This window comes from Notechis scutatus, chromosome Z (assembly GCF_049901735.1).
Source record: "Notechis scutatus isolate UNSWTSFEM ecotype Mainland chromosome Z, rNotScu1.2, whole genome shotgun sequence".
Classification (NCBI taxonomy): Eukaryota; Metazoa; Chordata; class Lepidosauria; order Squamata; family Elapidae; genus Notechis; species Notechis scutatus.
Genome location: NC_142025.1, coordinates 45,553,688 through 45,574,531, shown reverse-complemented (window position 1 = coordinate 45,574,531; position 20,844 = coordinate 45,553,688). Strand labels below are relative to the sequence as shown.

General features: G+C 37.7%; 1 protein-coding gene across 5 annotated transcripts in view; it reads left to right on the top strand.

The window, feature by feature from the left end:
* The first annotated feature begins 3,754 nt into the window (after positions 1 to 3,754).
* ARMC3 (armadillo repeat containing 3) overlaps positions 3,755 to 20,844 on the top strand; it is an 85,984-nt gene continuing 68,894 nt past the window's right edge. For 2 of the 5 annotated variants that reach the window (XM_087947801.1, XM_087947800.1), the window contains exons 1-2: positions 3,755 to 3,954; positions 19,618 to 19,666. In XM_087947801.1, the coding sequence (XP_087803927.1) occupies positions 19,619 to 19,666 (48 nt within the window). In that variant the 5' untranslated portion in view covers positions 3,755 to 3,954; position 19,618. The remainder of the gene's footprint in view (positions 3,955 to 19,617; positions 19,667 to 20,844) is intronic. The other 3 variants (XM_087947803.1, XM_087947802.1, XM_087947804.1) reach the window with 2 other exon arrangements.

Sequence of the window (20,844 nt, the reverse complement as noted above, 5' to 3'; positions counted from 1 at the left end):
GCAGTAGTAACAGGATGGGCCCTTTGGTCACCCCGGAGCAGCACCAGCCTGCCATGCACTGGCCGGGTGTACCAGCCTGCCATGGACTGGAGGAGCTACTCCGGGATGACCAAAGGGCCAGTCTTGTGATCACTGCAGCTTTGGAATATGGGACTGACTTTCCCGCCAACGTCAGCAAGCCACCCCGGGGCGTATTTCCCTTTCTCTCTGTTGATCTTACCTTCCAGTTATAGCTCGTGTGGCTCTACTCAAGGTAAGGTTTGCACTCGGCCGAAAGGTGGAGGCCAGCAGGTGGGCAGGCTATGTGGATGGCACAGCCTTGTGTTCCCACGCAGCCTGGATTAATTGCTTTGGGGAGAGTGCTTTGGGGGGGACATTTCTCTGCGGACCACCAACATTTTCTCATGGACCACTAGTGGTCCTCGGTCTGCCAATTGGTGACCACTGTTCTATTCCAGTGGTCGCCAACAGGTGGGCTGTGAGAAAATTTTGGTGGTCCGCAGAGAAATGTCACCCACAGAGCACCCCCCATAGCAATTAATCCAGGCTGCACAGGAACACAATGCTGCGCTGCCCACATGGCCAGTGGGACCCTTCCCCACCCACTCACCTGGCAAACTTGCCTGCTAAATTGCTAGTTTGCTTGCTAGCAAATTTTATGAGTTTGCTTGCAAGCAAATTTTATGTGACAGACTCAACTAACCGATGGCAGAAAGATAGATCTCTGAATGAATCTGTGATTCTGTGAGCAATCTGCCTGCCTGCTCTGCCTGATTTTGGGTACATACATGGTGTATTGTGATTTAATTTTGTGAGTTTGCTTGCTAGCAAATTTTATGGGTTTGCTTGCAAGCAAATTTTATGTGACAGGCTCAGCCGATCTCACAGATCTCTGAATGAATCTGTGATTCTGTGAGCAACTCAATCTGCCTACCTGCTTTGCCTGATTTTTTTATAAAAAAAATCAATATTTATATAAATATTTATAATATTTACATATAAGCCATGCCCAGCCAGTCATGACCACCAAGCCACACCCACAAGTTAGGCCACTCCCACAGAAGCAATTGTTAAGAAATTTGAATCCCACCCATGCCTCTGTGTATTTGTGTGTGTGTGTGTGTGTGTGTGTGTAAGTGAGACAAGGGGGGGGGAGAGAGGTTAGATCAGATTTCTCTCTCTCTCTCACCAACGTCAATAGCCACCGTCAGTCAAAATTCATATTAGTGGTCCCCAGGATTTAAAATTATGAGTTTGGTGGTCCCAGAGGTCCAAAAGGTTGGCGACCCCTGTTCTAATCCTTCTTCATTCACAGGGAGTCAGTGGGTGACTTTGGATCTTTCAGCCATGTCTGCCTTGTTGTGGTGACAAACAATGACAGAGTGCTTTGAATGCTGTTTTGAGTTGGTGAATAAAAGTGACAAATACTACTGGAATGGTACATGTGCACATTTGAAAATCCAAATCCAGCTCTTTTTCTCCAGCTTTCTGGAAGGAGTTTGAAAGAAAACTGTACACTACTTGCTTTGGACAGAACACCAATATGGTTCTACATGTGAACTTACCCTAGATTATGCTGAAAGCTGCACATTCAAATGAGCAAAAATACAGTTTCCCTTCAGAACTCCTGCAGAACACATAAAAATTGGAGAAAGACAGGGGAGGGATTCTCTCTCTGCTTAAGTTTTCCAATTGTTTTGGCATGGCAGCTCAAGTTGCATTGTTACAAAAAAAATCTTCACTGAAGGCTTTCCTGCATTGTCAATTTTATGATTTTTATGTTTTCTGTATTTGGGGAAGCATCCCCAGTACTGCACTCTTCAAATAGGATGCCATGAAGTAATGGACGTAGTACTATAGTCCAATAAATCTACAGTATATCAGATTGAGAAACTTCCTTCCTTCCTTCCCTCCCTTTCCTCTCCTCTCCCCTTCTCTCCCTCCCTCTCTTCCTCTTCCTCCCTCCCTCCCTTTCTTTTTCTCCCCTCTCTTCCTCTCCCCTCTTGCTCCCCCTTCCTTCCTTCTTTCCTTTTTGTTCCTGAATTTTGCTGAGGAAAAGGTAACACATCACGGTTGCATATCATTTCTTGGTATTTACCTACTGCCTTGTGATGTTAGGCATTTGTGGGCTTGATTGGGATAGATTGTAGGTGTGGTACAGAAATATAATTTTATTTTATTCTATTTTACATAATTTATGTATTAAATTATTGTATTTTATCCTATAATTATTGTATTTTATCCTATTCTTATTTTAAATTGTTTTTTTTCTTTTAAAACAATTGTTTTATTTTATTGGTAATACGTGTTTGAACCTTGTATTTTGATATGGCCTATAGGCTAATCAATAAAGCTAATCCAATCTAATCTATTGTATGTTAGGAACTTGTACTATGTTTGCTTGGTGATTAACTGTTCCTTATTCCACATTCCATTCTTCTGGCTCTTTTTTCGCAGTAATAATGATCAGGACGTCATTTTGCTAATATTGGGAATGGGAATTTTCCCTACACTATTATCCCCTCCTTTCCCCGCCCTCCTCCTCGGGTGGCTAACACTCAAGCTGTGTGAATGGTGTTTCAGAATGGGAAGGAAGAAATAATTCTTCCAGTAAATTGAAAATGCATTAAGAAATAACACTGGATCGCGTTTCTTAATGCACAATACCAAGTTGTGGCACAAGAAGCGGGGGGAGGAGAGGGGGAACGACACACCGGATTCTCCAGAAAAAGATTACCAGCGTGAGCAATTTATCCAATTCAGGCCTTGGGACTAACTACGCATGCGCTAACAATTACACAATGAAAGCATAGACATATCAAAACTTAGTGAGCACTCGAGCGCGGTTGGAGCTTTGAGGGACTCGTCTTTGTATAAGAAATACAGTAGATAGGTCTTGATCTTTCCTCTCCAAGCATGTCAGATCTATCTATTTTTCCGGCTCAGACAAGATCTATGAAGTGGAGCGATCATATTTAGTCAATAAGAGATCAGATTCCGAAGCAACGTCTCTCATATTTTGGGGCTTGATCCATCGAAGCGCAATAAAATCCGTTCAGACCTTTCCAAGCCTAACTTAGTGCCCTTATTTAATTACCCATATTTGGAAACAAATCATTAATTACGATCCTATGAACTTTTGTTTGTTCATGTGAAAGCTTTGAATGTGAACGGTTCTGCCTCTATACCGATGTTTCCCAACGTGACACTTTTATATATATATATGTAATTTTATATAGAGGGCGTGCATAAGCGCACCAACGTGCCTACCATCCCTGTTCTATTGTTTCTTTTATTTTTCTTATATGTATCCATGTATTCATAACTATGTTTATAACTTATACCTATTATCTTATAAGCAATTGAGAAATAAAATAAAAATAAAATAAATAAAATCCACCCATCTTAACGTTGCCAAATTGAAAAATCGCTGCTCTTTTGTGTATAAAATATAACCAGCGTCTATTCAAGCAGTATAGTTGAATTGAGGAATATATAACCGAAATTGTGGAGGGCGTGGGGGAAGTTTTTTTACCCATCTGTCTTTCAAATCTGAATTGCTCGTTTAATGTGATTTGTATGACACTTTATTATTCCACTCCATCAGAAAGAGAAGAATGGTGCCTGATCTGAACTTGGAAACTCTTAACTATATACGAGTCTAATGAATAGAAGTCTATGATCTATGACGGCAAAGTTGTGCCCCCTGGAGAAACTCTGTTTTGTAGTTCAACGCGCTAGAAACTGCTGTTACGCATGCGCCTTAAGGTTAGCGTTACCTAGCGACAAGCAGAGCGAGACGCGTTCGCAAGAGCGCGAGACCAGTATTGAGGAGTCGTGGGAACGTGTGTATCGGCCTAGAAGCGCAGATACAGATCTTCCTGTGTGACTGACTGGAACTTTCTGGGGACGGTTTGAGTTGAAAAGTCATCTGAAGGAAGGAAAAGCCCTTCGGTAATGCGAAAGCTGTGCGCCGTGTCTGCATAAGCTTTAGTTAAGATTTCTTCGTCTTATAATCTTTTAAATACATTTTACAGAACACTTTGTATTTCATTATACAGTTAATAAAGTAAGCATGCTAAGAAATTGTAAGTAAAAGAAATCCTCCTACTGTATTTTGTCTCCCAGTATTGTCTGTTCTCAGAAAATAATTATTTTACTGTATGGTGTGTCTTTCCTATCACGCTATGCAAAACAAAGGAAAAACAGCTGCCCTGAAACACTGAAAAATACTGAAAGTATATTGAAAGGCTATATGAAGGGAAAAGAACGTCCTCTTCTAAGAATACATTTTCCATTAAGCTCTTTTATTTTTTTTTAATAAAGCTCAATTTTTTTAACAATGCAAATTATATGCAGTTCTGATGACTAAATTTTATTTAATGTTTTTATAGTGTTTATGCCTTTATCGATTAATGTGAGCAATCATGTGAAATAGGAAGCCATGTAAATCAAAGATTATAATAGAAAAAGGGAAATATCAAAGTTACTTTCTTGGCATATACAGTAGGTTTTTGAATTTTCAATATTTTGAAAATGGTCAAAATGACCCAAAACGTAATCTAACTTTTTTTCTGCTTTAACTGTTTTTTTGGTCATATGATTTATATCATGCCTACTTTTTCTTAAACTTCAGTTCATGGAGAGATGCCCTAACATTTTTGTGTAAAATTAAGAATCCACATTTCCCTCAATATTGGTAAGCCATCCTGATCCAGAAGCAGCAGGCTCAAACCATGACCAAGTTTCACAGATGGGATAAAATTCTTATGGTGGAATGCAGTGTTTGCCTTTAAGCAAACATAACCCTTTTCACAAAGTTTTGTTTTGGTTTCATTTGTCCACAGAACATTTTTGCAAGAGATTTTTGGCTTATCTGCATAATTTATAAACTATTACAAACTATACATGGGCAGCAATGATCGTTTGGAGTATGGCAGCTTTCTCTTTTCAGCCTGCAGTGTTCACTATTATTGTTCAATATTGTCTTGATGATGATTTCACAAAACTGGCACTCATCAGAGCAAGAGAGACCTTTAGTTCCTTAGAAATTACCCCCAGGCTTTTTGAGACTTCCTGGAATATTACAGGACAACAGTGGTGGTAAATTTCCACATTCCTGTGTTGTGAAGATTGGAGTTTGAGAGTAGATACCTATAATTCTGTTACTTAAGGAAGGTGGGACTTCCCACACTCAGAACTGATTGTTGTCTGATTGATTGAAATACCTGATTCTAATTTCTTGTTCAAATGAACTGATAATCTTAGACTTCCTTTTGTAACACAGAAGTATGTAGCTTTGTGTCATGGTCTCAATAAATTAATGAACAAGTATAATATTTTTGAATAGAATAGGGCTCCTTTCCAAAATGGTGGCTGAACAGTAAAGAGTTGTTTCTCTCTTGCTGACATTCTGCTGCTTTTCTTGCCAAAGCTGTTTCTCTGGCAATGCTGCTCCCTGGATTTGAATGGGAGCACTTAGGAATGACCAAGACATCTTTCGGATGTCATGGATCTACCTGGGAAGGAGAATCTTGAAGATTCCAATTCCTTGTGGGAGTGGTTAGACAGTCACTGGTCATCCACCTTCCTCTTGGAATTTCATTTTCTTAAGCATTTCTGGGTTTTAACTTCACTTTTTCAATCTTTTGTTTTGCTCTGTTTTTTATCTTTAAAAGTTGACTGATTGGTTGAATGCTGATTTATTTTAACCCCCTACTGGACTCTAGTTATTCTTTTTTTCTTTTTTCCTTTGGTTTATGTTATTTGAATAACTTTCAGTTTTCCATAAGGAAACTCTGTTCTTGGTTGGTGAAAGTGCTTTCATTTGATTTACATTAATATTAGACTCTGACCACAGGATTTTTGCATTTTATTGATTTGCAAAATATTTGGAGCTTATTTTTTAACCTTGGTTTTAATCTTGGATCGAAATATTCAGAAAATATCTTCCCTATTTCCCCCCCACTTTGCTTCAAGGTTCTTTGTTTCCTAGCTAAGTTATACAGGCCAACAATGTATCAGATCACAGACAAGCAAGAAAAGGACCATTTAATAAGATGCAAATTTTAGCTGAAAGCTTTTTTAAAAAGTTTGATGAAATGATAATGGCTGTGGAAAATATTCAGATACATGTAGCTCTGGATAAATTAGATTCACAAAAGGTATGTGATTTGAAAGTTGCAGATCCATTGGAAAGAGTTATGGACTGTACAGACTTAGAACTAACTAACTGAGTCAATTGCATATGCTTCTCTGAAGTTCAAGCTGCATTCTTTTACAACAGCAGAAGCCTGATTGAATGGAGAAGTGATAATTTGATAAATTTTCCCTAGGAGGATTCAAGGAGATTGGGAAATGGATTTATCATACTTAATTGGAAATCATTTTTATCTAGATTTTGTTGAGAAGATAGACTGATTGTGGAGACTGAATTTATTATATTTAACCAGACAACAATTGATAAGAGATGTATAAAGAAACAAACATGGATATTTGATCCAGGAATTACTCTTAGGATAATTTGGGATAGATAAGATGCTTTGGTAAATTTTCTATGAGTTGATAACAATAAGTTTGTTAACAGAGGGTTTTAAAACTTTAACCTTACTTTTGTTATTATTATGTTTCCTGTTAACTATTTTATGATTAATATAATACATAGATGACAGGCCAATGATTTGCAAATAGATTAAGTAGTTTAAAAATTTGGGGGCCTGTTTGACAAGGGGTGGAAATAATATTATAGTAATATATTAACAGAGTATTCAACTGGGAGAGATAGTATGGTATATATGTGCTGATTTTTTAATGCATTTTTCCAATGTCTTGTTTGCTTTCTGTTTCTTCTTTCTTTGTTGGTTTTTTTTAGTTTGTATTTTAACTTTTTTTGAATAAAATAAAAATACAAAAAGAAGAATGGAACAGAACAAAATAGTTTATTTGGGAAGTGTGGTTAAACACACAGGCAGTTTGTCACCAGTATAGAAGCACTTTGTGTACTTGCAAAACAATAAATAACTAATAAACGCTTAGGAAATTCAAGTAATTAGATACAAAACTGGAATAGTGGACTGAACTCAAGCAGAACTAAAAGCCGTGAATAGGAAGACCAGAACAATAATGACAAATGAATCACACCCTTCATCCTCACAGTGACCTAGACAGACTCTACCTACTAAAGAAAATAGGTGGGTGTGGGATGTTGCAAATATATCAAATGGTTGAAGAAGAAAAAGGGGCTTTGGAAGAATATCTGAAAGACAGTGAAGAAGATGCGCTAAAGGTAGTATACCAGGAAGGCTTACTGACTACTGAAGAGACTAAACTGGTCTACAGGAATGACCAAATGAAGAACAGAATGGAGGCATGGGAAGAAAAAGTATTACATGGCCAATATATGATAAAAATAGCAGGGGAAACAGATAATAACAAGACCTGGTAATGGCTAAGAGTGAGAAAGTTGAAGGCACAGACCAAGGGACTAATTCTGGCTGCATAAGAACAAATGTTCAGAACCAATGCATACAAAACCAGCATTGAGAATTCAGCAACAGGCAGCAAGTGCTGCCTATTCAAAGAAGTTGAAGAAGCAGTGTACTACCTGGTTTCTCCTTCAAGATTGCACAGAGTGATTATAAGCAAGGGCATGACAAAATGGCAATGGTGCAGTGGAAGATCTGCAAGAAGTATCATTTTCCTGCAAGCAAGAACTGGTCAGACCATAAAATAAAGTTATAGAAAATAAAGAAACTACTGTATTTTTCACACTATAAGACGCACCTGACCATAAGACGCACCTAGGTTTTGAGGAGGAAAACAATTAAAAAAAAGATCAGGTGGAGCCTGATAAGACCACATATAGGTGTGTTCTCATGTGCCAGCTCTGCCTATTGACTCCTGCACTGCAAAAAAGAGACAGAAGATGCGGGCAATGACAAAGACAGAAGAGGCAGGGTTCAGCACTGTAAAAGGACCCCACCACCGCGGCCCACTGCTATTCATCAAATGACCAGCACTGATGCACAGACATTTCCAACCACTTTGGGGGGTGGGGGGAAATAGTGTGTCTTATTGGAGCAAAAAATATGGTAAATTTCTGTGAGGCTTTAGAATTCAAAGAAACAGGTACCTACCATATAACACCCCAGATTTAACAACTAAGGAGGACAAAAAAGTCTGGATAGTGAACATGGCAGTATCTGGAGACAGCAGAATAGAAAAGAAAGAAATGGAGAAGAAAACAAAATACAAAGATCTGCAAATAGAAATGGAACAACTGTGATAAAAGAATGGAAAAGTAGTATCAATAGACATAGATAACTTAGGTGTAATTCCAGAACAACTGGAGCACCACTTTAACATCATTGACATTGATCAATTCACCACAGGTCAACTATAAAAGATGGCTTTACTCAAAACAGCTTACATCCTGCAATGATATGTGTAATATCATCAAACATCCACATCTTCTTCCCATGTACCTGCCTGTGTGAAGAATAATAATATTAAAAGTATGCAACCAGTAGAAAGGTTAATAAGAGGTAATAAATGGATACTACAGCTACACACTATAGGTTAATATGCATACACATTAGTAATCACTGTTTTGTCAACAGTGAGAATTTGGAATTCAGCAGAGTGATGGCATGAGAAAAAAACTGTCCCTGTGTCTACTTGTCTTGGCATATAATACTCTATAGTGCCAACCTAAGCGGAGGAGTTGAAACACTTTGTACCCAAGATGTGGGAGATCTGCAGATATCTTGTTAGTCTTCCTCCTGGCCCGCACAATAAATAGTTCTGCTATAGAAGGAAGGCTAGTTGTAGTGATTTTTTCAGCAGTGACTATCCATAGGAATCTTTATCTGTCCTGTTTGGTTGCTGTACCAAACCAGACATTTATAGAAGTACAAATGACACATTCAGTAATTCCTCTATAAAACAGTATCAACAGCTCCTGGGGCAGTTTGAACTTCCTGAGCTGATTCAGGAAAAATATTCTTTGCTGTGCTGTTTTAATGATGGTTCTGATATTAAGTGTCCGTTTTAGGTCATGGAAGATTATAGAACCCCAAAACTTGAAGGACTGTGTTACTGAAATCCTACTGTTGAATATACATAGAAAGAGGGGGATAAAATAGAAAGTCTCCCCTAAAATCCACCATTACTATACTGTAATATCTACTACATTTAATAATAGACCTGCCTTTGCTATTTGTATTAAAATACTTTTCCTGCAATGAAATACTTATCTCTTTCATCTTATATAATTTCACATTTAAGACAACAAATGAAGATTTCTTGCATTCATATATAATGCAAATGAGACCATAACAAATTGTACTGTATGAACCCAGGCATTCCCGTTTTGTAAATCATGGCTTACAACTTATAATTATGTACAAAGCAAGTCATATTTTATTTCGCAAACTGGGGCTTACTGCAGTATGTGTTCTTATCCAATAAATGGTTCTATAAACGTGAGTCAATTTTGCTTACAGTTATAATAACTGAAATTGAGTTGCTTTGTTGTTGTTTTGGTTGGCATCTTAGATTGCTTTTTTTAAATGTATGTTTACCTCTCCCTGCCAAAATAACAGACAGCAAGCAATAGCTAAAATGTTTGTCTGTCTAAGAACATTTAGCAGCATATTGAGTTTGGATTTAAAGAACAGCAACTTAGCCAGTACTATGTGGTGAAAGCAGCAGGAGGATACTGACTTATGTAGGAGGATTTCAAGGGATTAAGAAAGTAATGCCTTTCTGAAGTGTACATTTTTCCAGTTCATAATAAATCAGTTGAGGTCAGCATAGCTAGAGTTTCATGCTGTCAACATTATCCCTTGAGACTTTGAAAGGGATCCCCAAAGACAGTTTTTAAAGGGGTTAGAATTGGATGCACCTATTAGCAGTGCAGACTAAAGCACAAGAATCTGCACTACTAATGCAGAGATGCCACATTTGTCAAATGCTATTTTTAATGCTAGTTAATTTATGAGAGTAATAAATATGGAATTGGAATGCCAATAACAAAAACTATCAAATAAAGCATATATTGCTATTTTATGCTAAATTCATTATAGGCTGATTCAGCAGTAGTCATGTTTTTGAAACATCAGATCATAAAGAGATTTTCTGAACCTTGTCATCAGAAATACTGAGAAAGGTTTAACCTGGAATATGTTGCATGCCAACTGCCCAATGATCTAAAAGATACAAATTGTTTTGTTCACTTGTCAAAATATTCTGATTTTTAGGAAGAACATTGATTTGATAGTTTTCTCTGAATGTGTTATTTTGTATTAGATACCATATATAAATATATATGTTGTGGGAATATCCATGAGCATATGTATGTTTATAAAATGTCATTTACATTTTAGCATTTTATACAACAGAAATATGCAACCTGAAGTCCCAAGTCTACATACACTTGTCAGAAGTTTTAAATATAGTCCCCAGATCACAACAAAAGAGAAAATTATTAAATATCTAGGGAGTGATCAAATGCAAAAATAAGCCAATGCTATTTTTTTTCTCAGACCACACCTACTTTTGCAGTGCAACCCCTGACATGCCAATAAAAGACTGAGCCCAAAGGTGGCAGCCGGGGAGGGGGGAGTTTACAGAACAATATCAAATGGTATTCCTTAATGGGTTATCATCAAAGATCACGGGGAGAAAATAGAAAAGAAAAGGAAGGGTAGCTACAATAAATAATTGAATTTTTGTGTAATGATTCTCATTAGGTCATTATGCCTAATCAGTTCATGTTGCCAACTTATTTCCATATCAACACCCAAAAAGTATTCTCTTCAGTATGTTTCACTGTTTCCCATACTCTCTGTCACTTTGGCAATTAATATAGGGTAGTGAATGAAGAATAGGATAATCTTTGCTGATTAGTAGGTACCTTTGTAGATCTAAGAGTATGTGGTCCTTTCACAAAATGAGGGTCCTTGTCCCTGAAGGTACATTGATCATAAAATATTTTATTTACCGGAAGGAGAAAAAGAACTCCTGTAAAAATTTTGTGCTGCCCAAAGTTTGTTTTAAAGGCCTTTTTGGAAATGCAGGTTATAATTGTGGGTTAGCTTTTTGTTTGTTGTATGCTACCAGGTTTCTCACAAAATAAGGCCGGGCCTTATTTTTTTTTGACCCCTGAAAAAATGGCTAGGCCATCTTTTCGGGGGTGACTTAATATCCCCCCTTGCATCCTCAAGCGGGTGGGCAGCGACAGCTTAGATGTTGACCTCGGCGTTGGTGGCGCACTTCGTATCGAGAGACCTTCCGCCACCATTGCTTTCCTTTCTCCCCGTGCCGCCGCAGTGTTTAGAGCATCGCCGTGACATTTGGCGGAGCCACACGGCATTTGGCGGAGCCACGCAGCATTTGGTGCAGCAACGCGGCGTTTGGCACAGCCACGTGGCGTTTGGCGCAGCCATCTGGGGCCAGCCAGGGCTCCTCCCTGCAACTGAAGCCCGGTGGAGACACTCGGCTGTGGACAGGGAGGGGAGGCCCAGCGTAGCTGACAGGCGGGCCCTCCTGCCCGGTGACAGAGCTCTGGCCAAGGCAGCGATAGCACCCACCCATCCGTGGACAGGGAGGTGAGGTGATGGCAGCACTGCTTCCCTGGCCGGCGGGTCCAGAGGAAAGAGCCCGAAGCTGCCTGTCCTTTCCACCCCTCACCCAGCCCGTCCCCATCCCCACGCATCTCCAAATGTGCCAGCAGCTCCAAATGCTGCAGCGGCGCGGGCATCGGGCAGAGGCGCTCACTCGGTGGGGCTCAGCTTGGAGGAGGACGCGGCGTGGGCCGTCACCTTGCCTCCCTGTCCACGGATGGGTGGGCGCTATCACTGCCTCGGGCAGCCTCTCCCGGTGGCCCCTTCGGGGTTGGGCTGGAGAGACCTCGGAAGCCAAGCTCAGCCTGGCTCTTTCGCTTGACAGGCAGGCGCGCACCCGCAGCTCGCTTTCCTGGCTCTGCCCAGCCTGCCCGGCTCTGGCGCAGCCCTGGCAGGATGAGTGGAGGGCCCAGCAGGGAGGTGCTCGCTGCCTTGGCCAGAGCTCTGCTGCCGGGCAGGAGGGCCCACCTGTCAGCTGCACTGGGCGCCCCAGGCGAAGGTCTTCGTGCTCTGCCCGGCGCCAGGCAGGGATGGTGGCTTCTCCTGAGGTGAGCCCATCCTGCACTGTGGCCCCGGGAGATTCGCCTCCCCACGTGGGGTTGGGCTGCCTTCTCAGGCAGGGGAGGCTTTGTCGCAGTAGGGCGTCATTTTTAAAAGAATAGGCTTTGCCTTCGAATGATGCCCGGGAAGGCAGCGACAGGAGCACCTGAAGCCGAGTGTCTCCGCCGGGCTCCAGTTGCAGGGAGGAGCCCTGGCCAGCCCCGCGTGACTGCGCCAAATGTCACGTGGCTGCGCCAAACGCCGTGGCATTGCTCCAAACGCCATGGCAGCACGGGGAGAAGGGAAAGCAACGGTGGCAGAAGGTCTCCCAATACGAAGTGCCCCACCAACGCCGAGGTCAACGCAGACAGCACCATATCTGGGTGTGCATTAAAGTACTTGGTGACAGTAGGGAGGTTGGTGGCGAGGCATGGCGCTCCTAACAGCAAACCCCCCATTTCCCCCCATTTTGCATGTTTAATATAGGCCTTAATTTAGGGGAAGGGGCTTAATTTCATTTTATGCCGATAAAACATGCTGGGACTTCCTATTGGGGGAGGCCGTATTGTTGGAGAAATATGGTAGTTCCCCATTTCTTTTTGTTTAATTTAATTTAATTAATTAAAGAATCTTTTAAAAGTTGGGAATGCTTGGCAGAAACTGAAGAATATTTGTGACTATCCTACATTTTGATCACAATCCACTTTAATGTTTTTGATAGAAATTTGATAGGCTTATATTTTTTTTCATGACTATTGCTTCGTATTTATTTTCTTTATTTATTTCTTCTTGTTTTCCTCTCTGTACTTTACAAACCTTTCATACCGCCTAACTCTTTAGGTGATATACTTTTATTGTATTAAGAATTGGGCCCACTAATTAGGTCCACTTGTAATAAATAGGACAAAACAGGAAAGCTTCCCAGAGTCACTTTGGATTGTGAATGGCAGCATATAAATGTTATAAATGAAAGCATGCAAGAGAAATCTAAAACAAAATACTTGCAAATCTTAAGTAATTTATTGGCATTAAGTTTATATTAGCAGGTTGTCTGACACCATATTCGTGTAGAAAAAAACCCTTAGCATAATAGTCTTTTTAGTTTTTGAACCAGATAACCTGACAGATGAACCGTTTACTTGGTACAAGTAATCTCCTAGCCTTTTTTCCCCCACTAGAAGTTTGTTCCACTGTAAATATTGAACAAGAAAAATTTCATTTTCTGCTAATTGTTGATGGAAATAAATTAAGAATACCATCTTTTAAGTTATTAGAGAGATTTAATATACATAAAATCTATCAGAACACAATTATTTTAATCTTTTCATGACAGGGTCATATCAACCTTTATTATATTAAAATCTCTTTAACTGACTGAATAGATGGTATGTTATGTTTCTTTTAAATTCATGTTAGAACAATTCGTTTCTTAAAATCTCTGTCTTCTGGAAGGAGAATTTTATTGTTCTTTGCAGAAAGATGTTTGAAACCATGTTTCATTTAGATAGTTTGACACAGTTTGCACTGTCCTCCTGTCGTACCAGAATACTTTTCACTAGAATCAGTATTTTTCATTATGATGTCTTTGACCGCAGAACTTAGAGTGTAGTATATTCCATTTTTGTTTTCATTAACTTTTATATAATAAATATGTAGTTACAGCATCTAACTATTGTATGAAGTACAGTAAAAAAAAACATTTAGTCAGGATTGGGTTCCTAAATTTCATTTTAGGAACAGACTTGAGATTTTTAGGCTATTTATAATACAAAACCAATATTTTTATATTATTTATATGTATGATTTATATCCCAGTTTTTTTATAGAATTAACAAGTGGCATTAAGACTGCTTCTTCCCTCTCCCTCCACATTTGCCAGTGGAAAATCAAATATATTTTTAAAGATATATATAAATTAAAAGTTTTAAAAAGGAAAATAAATAATACTGATCAAATACAAATTTTAAAGTATATTGAAAAAGGGAGAAAAAAGTAATGTAACAAATTGCATGTGGATAAGTAACAGATCTTGAATAACCAGCAAATATACAATATCATTTGGCTAATATATTCTAATACATTATTAACAAGCAAGACTGCTATAGATATTTCATGTCTGATTTCCAAAATTTTGGAATTGCTAGACCAATTTGTCTTCCTGAATTTAATCCTTGGCCTTTTGTTAGATCATATATAATTCATCAGTTGTCTATGCTGAAACCCCGTCTCTTTTATATTAATGTTGCACAAAGGGTTGTACAGTTGTGAGCACCAATTTGTATTTTTAAACTGTTTTTAGATGCTGCCGAATTGAATATTTAATGATGAATTGAAACTTTTTAATGTGACTATCCAATGCTAGCTTTAATATATTGGTAGAAAATGCACATGCTAATTGCTAAGATATATGTTGACAGCAAACCTAACTAAGTTCAAAGAAGCCCTGGACTTGAAACTACTGACGGAATATTGTAATGGTTATTGAGGTTTAGTGTTAATTACTTCTAAGGATTTTTTCCTATTCTGTAATTTTTGAGACCTAATGAGAACACTTAATCGCTGTGATTATATTTCAGTGATTCAAATATAAAGCGTATGGCTAGCAACATTCTGGTTGTGTTTTTGCAATAGGAGCTGGGATGATTTTTTTTTTCTTCCTGAGATAAGTTAACAGAAAGGGACAAGTGAGATGGATATACTTAAGAGTAAGTTTTCTCTGGGATGAGAAAGAAGCAGAGACTTACTTTGGTCTTTGGAGAAACTTCTTTCTTCTTTCTGATAGAAAAGGATTTTTTTTTAACTAGTTCTTAATTCTATATAATCTAAAAGATTATATATTAATGTATACAAATATAAAAACCTTAAACCAAGATACAAATTCTTCAGTGATTTCTTTGTAGGGAAACAACTATTTACATTCCTAATAATAGATTAAGATGTAGTGAATAAGAACAAGTTTAATATTATAGATTTGAGCAGTTCCTATAATTCAAATTTAACTGAAGAATAAGATAAAACCAGCTAGTCAATGACACTTGTTATTACTTTGCCAAATAATTTTTCATATTCCTAAAAAGGATTGAAAGCAATCAAAGATTCTAAAGGCAGTACTGTAATCAATCCTGGGGAAAGGAGCTGTTGGCTTCCTAAATGATCACAGCAATGTAGCTCTGTAGCTCATGTTACATCCTTATTTTACTGTCTGTTCTCCAGAGGAGGTAATTGCCCTCAGAACTGACCTCTAATTCCTTGAGTAAGTTAAGTTACACATCTGGTATTGCTTTCACTTTTAAGTTTGCTAACTGCAGTTCCTACAGCTTTAGAACTTTTTCCTTCTATGATATGTGTTTTCAGAAATTGATGAAAGATAAGGAAAGTAGTACTTCTATATTTCAGCTGGTCATCCACCTAATGTTAACAGCTAGTTATGTTTTTACTTTAGGCACTTCCCTCTTAGGCTGCCTCTGATTAAATGAATTATTCACTAGTTCTTTTGGATTCTCTGATTTAAGCAAAGAGTTAGCAGTTGAAAATTTTACTTTAGGGTTACCCTATCTGGATTGCAAAACAAAAACAAAAAATCCAGGTGTCTGCTAGTTGTTAGTAAGGAGTTAAGAATTTTCTGTATTATTTTGCTGCCAACTTGAGGTCAAAAAGACTGGGAAATGCTGGGCTACATTGAGGGATGGCCCTAATGAATGGAGAGTGACTCCCCTTTTTTGGGAAGTTGCTATTTGTTGTCAATTAACATATATATCAATATATTAAATGGCAACAAACAGTTAAAATTTCCTGAATTTCTTTATTTCCATCTAGTGGTCACATGAATTTCTGCAGCTGCTGATAGTGCTGAGGGTTTTCTGATATTGTTAGATCTGCTGGCAGTTTTTGAGAATCTTGGTAGCCAAGCCCTTAGAGAGGCAGACAAATTCAAGAAACAAGAATTAGTTGCCTTTCTGGAAAAAAAAAATTATGGCTAGTAAGGTAAAGTATAGAATACTGAAAGTTTGCTAAAGCTGTTTTCCAGATCAATCTATACCTACTATAATTAAGTTAGAGTCACTTTTGTCATGCTTCCCCCATTCTCTAGGCTGAGGCATTCTTTTTGCAAAACTCCTGTTTCCTCCCTGTGTTCCCAAGGGCCTGGAGCAAATGGGTGTCACGAGGAAACAGCAATGGGAACAGGATCAACATCAATGGCCATGTTGCTAGCTACTGCAGAGTTCATCAGCTTAAACAGTGGCCATCTTGCTTTCTTCATGTGGTACCATTAGAAGTGAACTTTCAGCTTCCTGCTCCCACTACTGTCAGTGCTTTCTATTATTTATATCTATAGTACCAGATGAAGTTGGGCCTTGATGTATGTTTAATGTTTTTAAAGGGCAGTGGTTGGTTCTCTTGGACAGGAGATGACAAAAATATTTATTGTTTTTCATTTGGGTATGAGGAACTGGGGGCTAGCAAAAGAAATGCCTGTAATGATGTTGAATCATGAAAAGCAAATGTAACCAAATATAGGTAAATGCTATTATTAATAATTACACCATGGTAATTATGCTATACAAAAAAAGCAAACAGAAAAGCAATCAAACCCTGAGGTATTTTTTCCATTGTTATTTTATGGACGAATTGCACTTTACAGTCCACCGGCCACATGTGAAACTGTAACTGTCCCTGTCTGACATGTACCCATTGAGCAGGAAAGGGACAGTAAAGGGAGGGGCAATTAATTGTCCACTCCTGATTTAAGATAAGCCATTTCTCCTATGGAGATTTGGGCCAGAAGATCATTTGAAGGATTATTATATCTTTTGAAGTATCTATTGAATAAAACCTCTTCACTCAGAGCTGAGACTGTAGCTGTGCAGTTCCTGTGCAGCTAAGTTATGGCCTTCCCATGAAACTTTGCAAAGCATTTCAAACATTGGTCTTAGAAAGTGGAGAAGATCATGAGAGCTATGAATGGAAGTATCTGTCTATAAAACCCATACCTTTGGTGGTTGATCAAGAAGTGGTGTGTGTTGGGATTCAGGTGATGGTATATTTATCCTTGAGTGAGGACTGATTTCATTTTTGCTTAAAGAGGCTGTGGTTTGAACCCTTCTGGAGAAGCCATTTGTGGCTCCAATGATTTGGACAATTTCCAATCCAATTCCAACCTTCTTTTTTTTTTTGGAAAAGGTTGTGGATAAAATGATCAGACAGTTTTAGACAGATTGGTGGGAAACCAGTTAATGGAATCATCTGGGTTTTAGGCCTAGGTAGAATATTGAGAAGATACTGATCATGGTTGTGGATAATCCACGGCAGGAAAGAAATTGGGATAATCCATGGAATGGTATATTTCTTGTTTTCCTCCTATTGTTTAATATCTGTTTAATGAGGCTACTGGGCCATCCATTGGCATGAGTTAAGATAAGTATCTCTAGCTAAACAGTATCAACACTGAGCGGCTATGAATTTTGAAGCCTTGTGAATCTGGAGATTTTCCATCTATTTTGTATGGAATTCACTCACTTCCCTAAAGAGACCCAGTGAACAATGTGGTGTCCTTGATGGCTGACAACAGTTGCTAGAAGAATAAGTGAAAACCATGGCCTGAACAGCTTTCACACAAATCTTGTGCACTAGTTTCACCCATTGCTGGGTTGAAAGATAATACTCATAATCCATATACCTCTGGATTGTTACAATATATTCTACATGGAATTGTCTTTGAAGACTTCAGAAAGCAGCAGCATAAGTAATTATGTTTATATTAGGTATGCACATGTAACATGGTTACTTCATGAGTTATAGTGGTTGCATGTAGGCTTCCAGATGCAATTCGACATTATGATTATTACCTTCAAAGTACTGCTTGATAAATATCTTTTTTAAATTATTTGCAGGACTATTTATTTCCTGCATACCTGATAAAAACTGACACGGCTTCCTCTAGGCCACGGGTCTCCAACCTTGGCAACTTTAAGATTTGTGGACTTCAACTCCCAGAATTCCTCAGCCAGCAAAGTGAATTGGGGGGGGGGGCGCCAAGGGAATTTATTTGGATCATTAGTTAAAAGCACTGCAGTTATAAGTAAAATCAAAAGCTGATTAATCCCATGGCTTTTGAGATGATTTAATGTATTAATGTTTGCTCCACAGATATTAATGCCTTTCAATAGTTATTAAATTTGAAAGTTTTGGGGAAATCTTTTGTATGATTTAGCTGTGGAGCATATTTAGAAAGAATATGATTCAATCTTCTTAACAAAATTATGAAGTAAAAATTTGATTTTCTATCACTACCGTATCACCTTACATCTTATCTTTTATAAACTAAATGTCTAACCAGTTCATATTGATGTGTTAGATGCTTATTAAATTCACATATAAATAGGAACAAAAGATTGGCAGTCTGGATAATTCAGTTGTACAATTTTAAATTAAGTGTCTTTACATAATTGTAATTTCAATTTTCCACTCTTAGAGTTACATAAATCCATATTTTTCAGAAGCAGAATATTCATTTTTTCATATCTAGTTGATAATTTATGAGTGAGCAAACTCAGGAAATTATAGTTACCTATCTAAGGGCAAATAAAAAGTGAAAATTGTTGTTATTTTAATCAATGCTATGTCAAAACACCATGAAAAATCAATCAGTCTATCTTTATTTTGGTCAATGACCAGCATGGACACCTGAAATAGCACACAAAACATCTGATAGATTTGTAGTAGTAAGAAACCGACTCAGAGAGGGCCACATTAAATGATTTGCAGAAGTCTGTGTATCATAATTATCAGGATGTTTACTTTTTCAGCTTTGCCTGGGCTGTGATTAATGTGCTATATTGATGCTAAAAGTGCAGGTAGGTTTGTGTGAATTCACATAGGCCTGTAATTAAACATGAATATTTACTGAAATAAATCTAATAATGAAAGCAACATTAGAAAAATATAATAAGCAAACACACAGACACACGCACACACATGCACACACACACACACACACACACACACACACACAACCTGTTTAGTCATGGTGAGAGGAGGTAGTAGTTCTGGCTTCTCTTAAACGCTAAATAGGATCAGACCTGATTATTATTTGAAATTGAGATACCTAGAAAATTGCTGGACTGTAGATTAGATTGGAAAGTTTATTTTTTTAAACAAAACAAAACAAATCATCCTGGAAGAAAACAATTGCAAATATTTCTGAGCTCAACTCAAGAGATATGGATACTCTAGTGTTTAGTGAGTAGAGTTAGAAAAGGTACACTCTGGGTTTTTAAAATGTGTATAAAATACCCAGTGCTATTTCCTAACTTGAATGTACAGATCTTGTTAATCTAGGAATTTTTCATTACTTTATAGCAATGTTTTTATATATGGTATGAATTCAATTAAAAATATAAAATGTACTCACTGGCTATTCACTGACTATTCCTGCTGTTCTGTTTGTTTTTAGAATGGGTAAAAAGATAAAAAAGGAAGTTGAGCCTCCTCCAAAGGATGTGGTAAGTTTATAAAGCAGTACTCATAAAAATGTTTCACAATTACAATATTCAGTTTTAGTTTTCTTTAGTCTTTTACTCCTACTTACTTCCCTTTGATTTCTAAAAATACCATACAAACATAACCATATTCCGTCTTCATGGTCTTTATGTTTAAAAAGCAAGGGGAAAATCACATTGATTTCATGAAGAATAGCGTATTCTGTCTGTAAGGCAGGGCATCAAGTTGTGAAATGTCAGTCTTCCATATTATTTTGTATTTTAAAAGAGATAACTGCACACAAAATACTTCTTTTTCTGTTATCTATATTTTTATCATCCAATGTCCAGCTGCTGATTTATGGGAGGTGTGTTTTTTTTAATCTGTATTTTTTAATTATGAATTTTATATGTTCTAGAAGAGGATCTCAACAGATTTGTTGCAAGTGTAGGTTTTGTAAAGATATTGTGTTCATAGCTTTGCTAAATTGCTAGGATTAACAGTAGAAGATATTTTTTTCTTTCAGGGGATCCTTGGCGTTCTCTAAACTGTTTTCTTACAAAAATGTTCCTTATGTCTGCAAAACATAATGAACATTACATCTTCAAAAGAAACATCTGCAAAAATACAAGCAGGCTCAGAGAGCATCCAAGGACCCCTCATTTCAACCCGAGCTACAAATATTCTTCTTCATTGACACTGGTTCTTTATAGACCTTGCTTCTAATATTCATTGAAAGAATGAGCAAGATTTAAATATTCTCACTTCATCTGTAGAGATTTATTAGGATTTTTTCACTTAGCTAATCCTTTGTGTGCAAGTTCATCCTGTATTGTGTCTTGCAATAAAAGGACTTTCCTGGTTTTTCCCCTTGAAGAATAGTAATTAGTAATTCATTACTTTTGTCTGAAGCATAGACTGGCTGTTCAGTTCCATTTAGCTCTTTTTCATGGACATGTTTCAATCCCCAACATGGCCAAATTGGACTATTAGTTGGTATCCAAGAAGAAAAAAAGAATAAAAAATGTGGATACAAAAGAAAAACAAAATCTTAAGTAGAGATAGAGTTCTACTCAAAATATGCCAGGCTTTTAATATTTCCCTACTCTAGAATTTCCCTATTCAAGAATTTCAGATGTTGTTGTGTTCCATTGTTAGATTTCTTTTGTTTTCCCATTGTTGTTTCATCAAAAGTCCATTA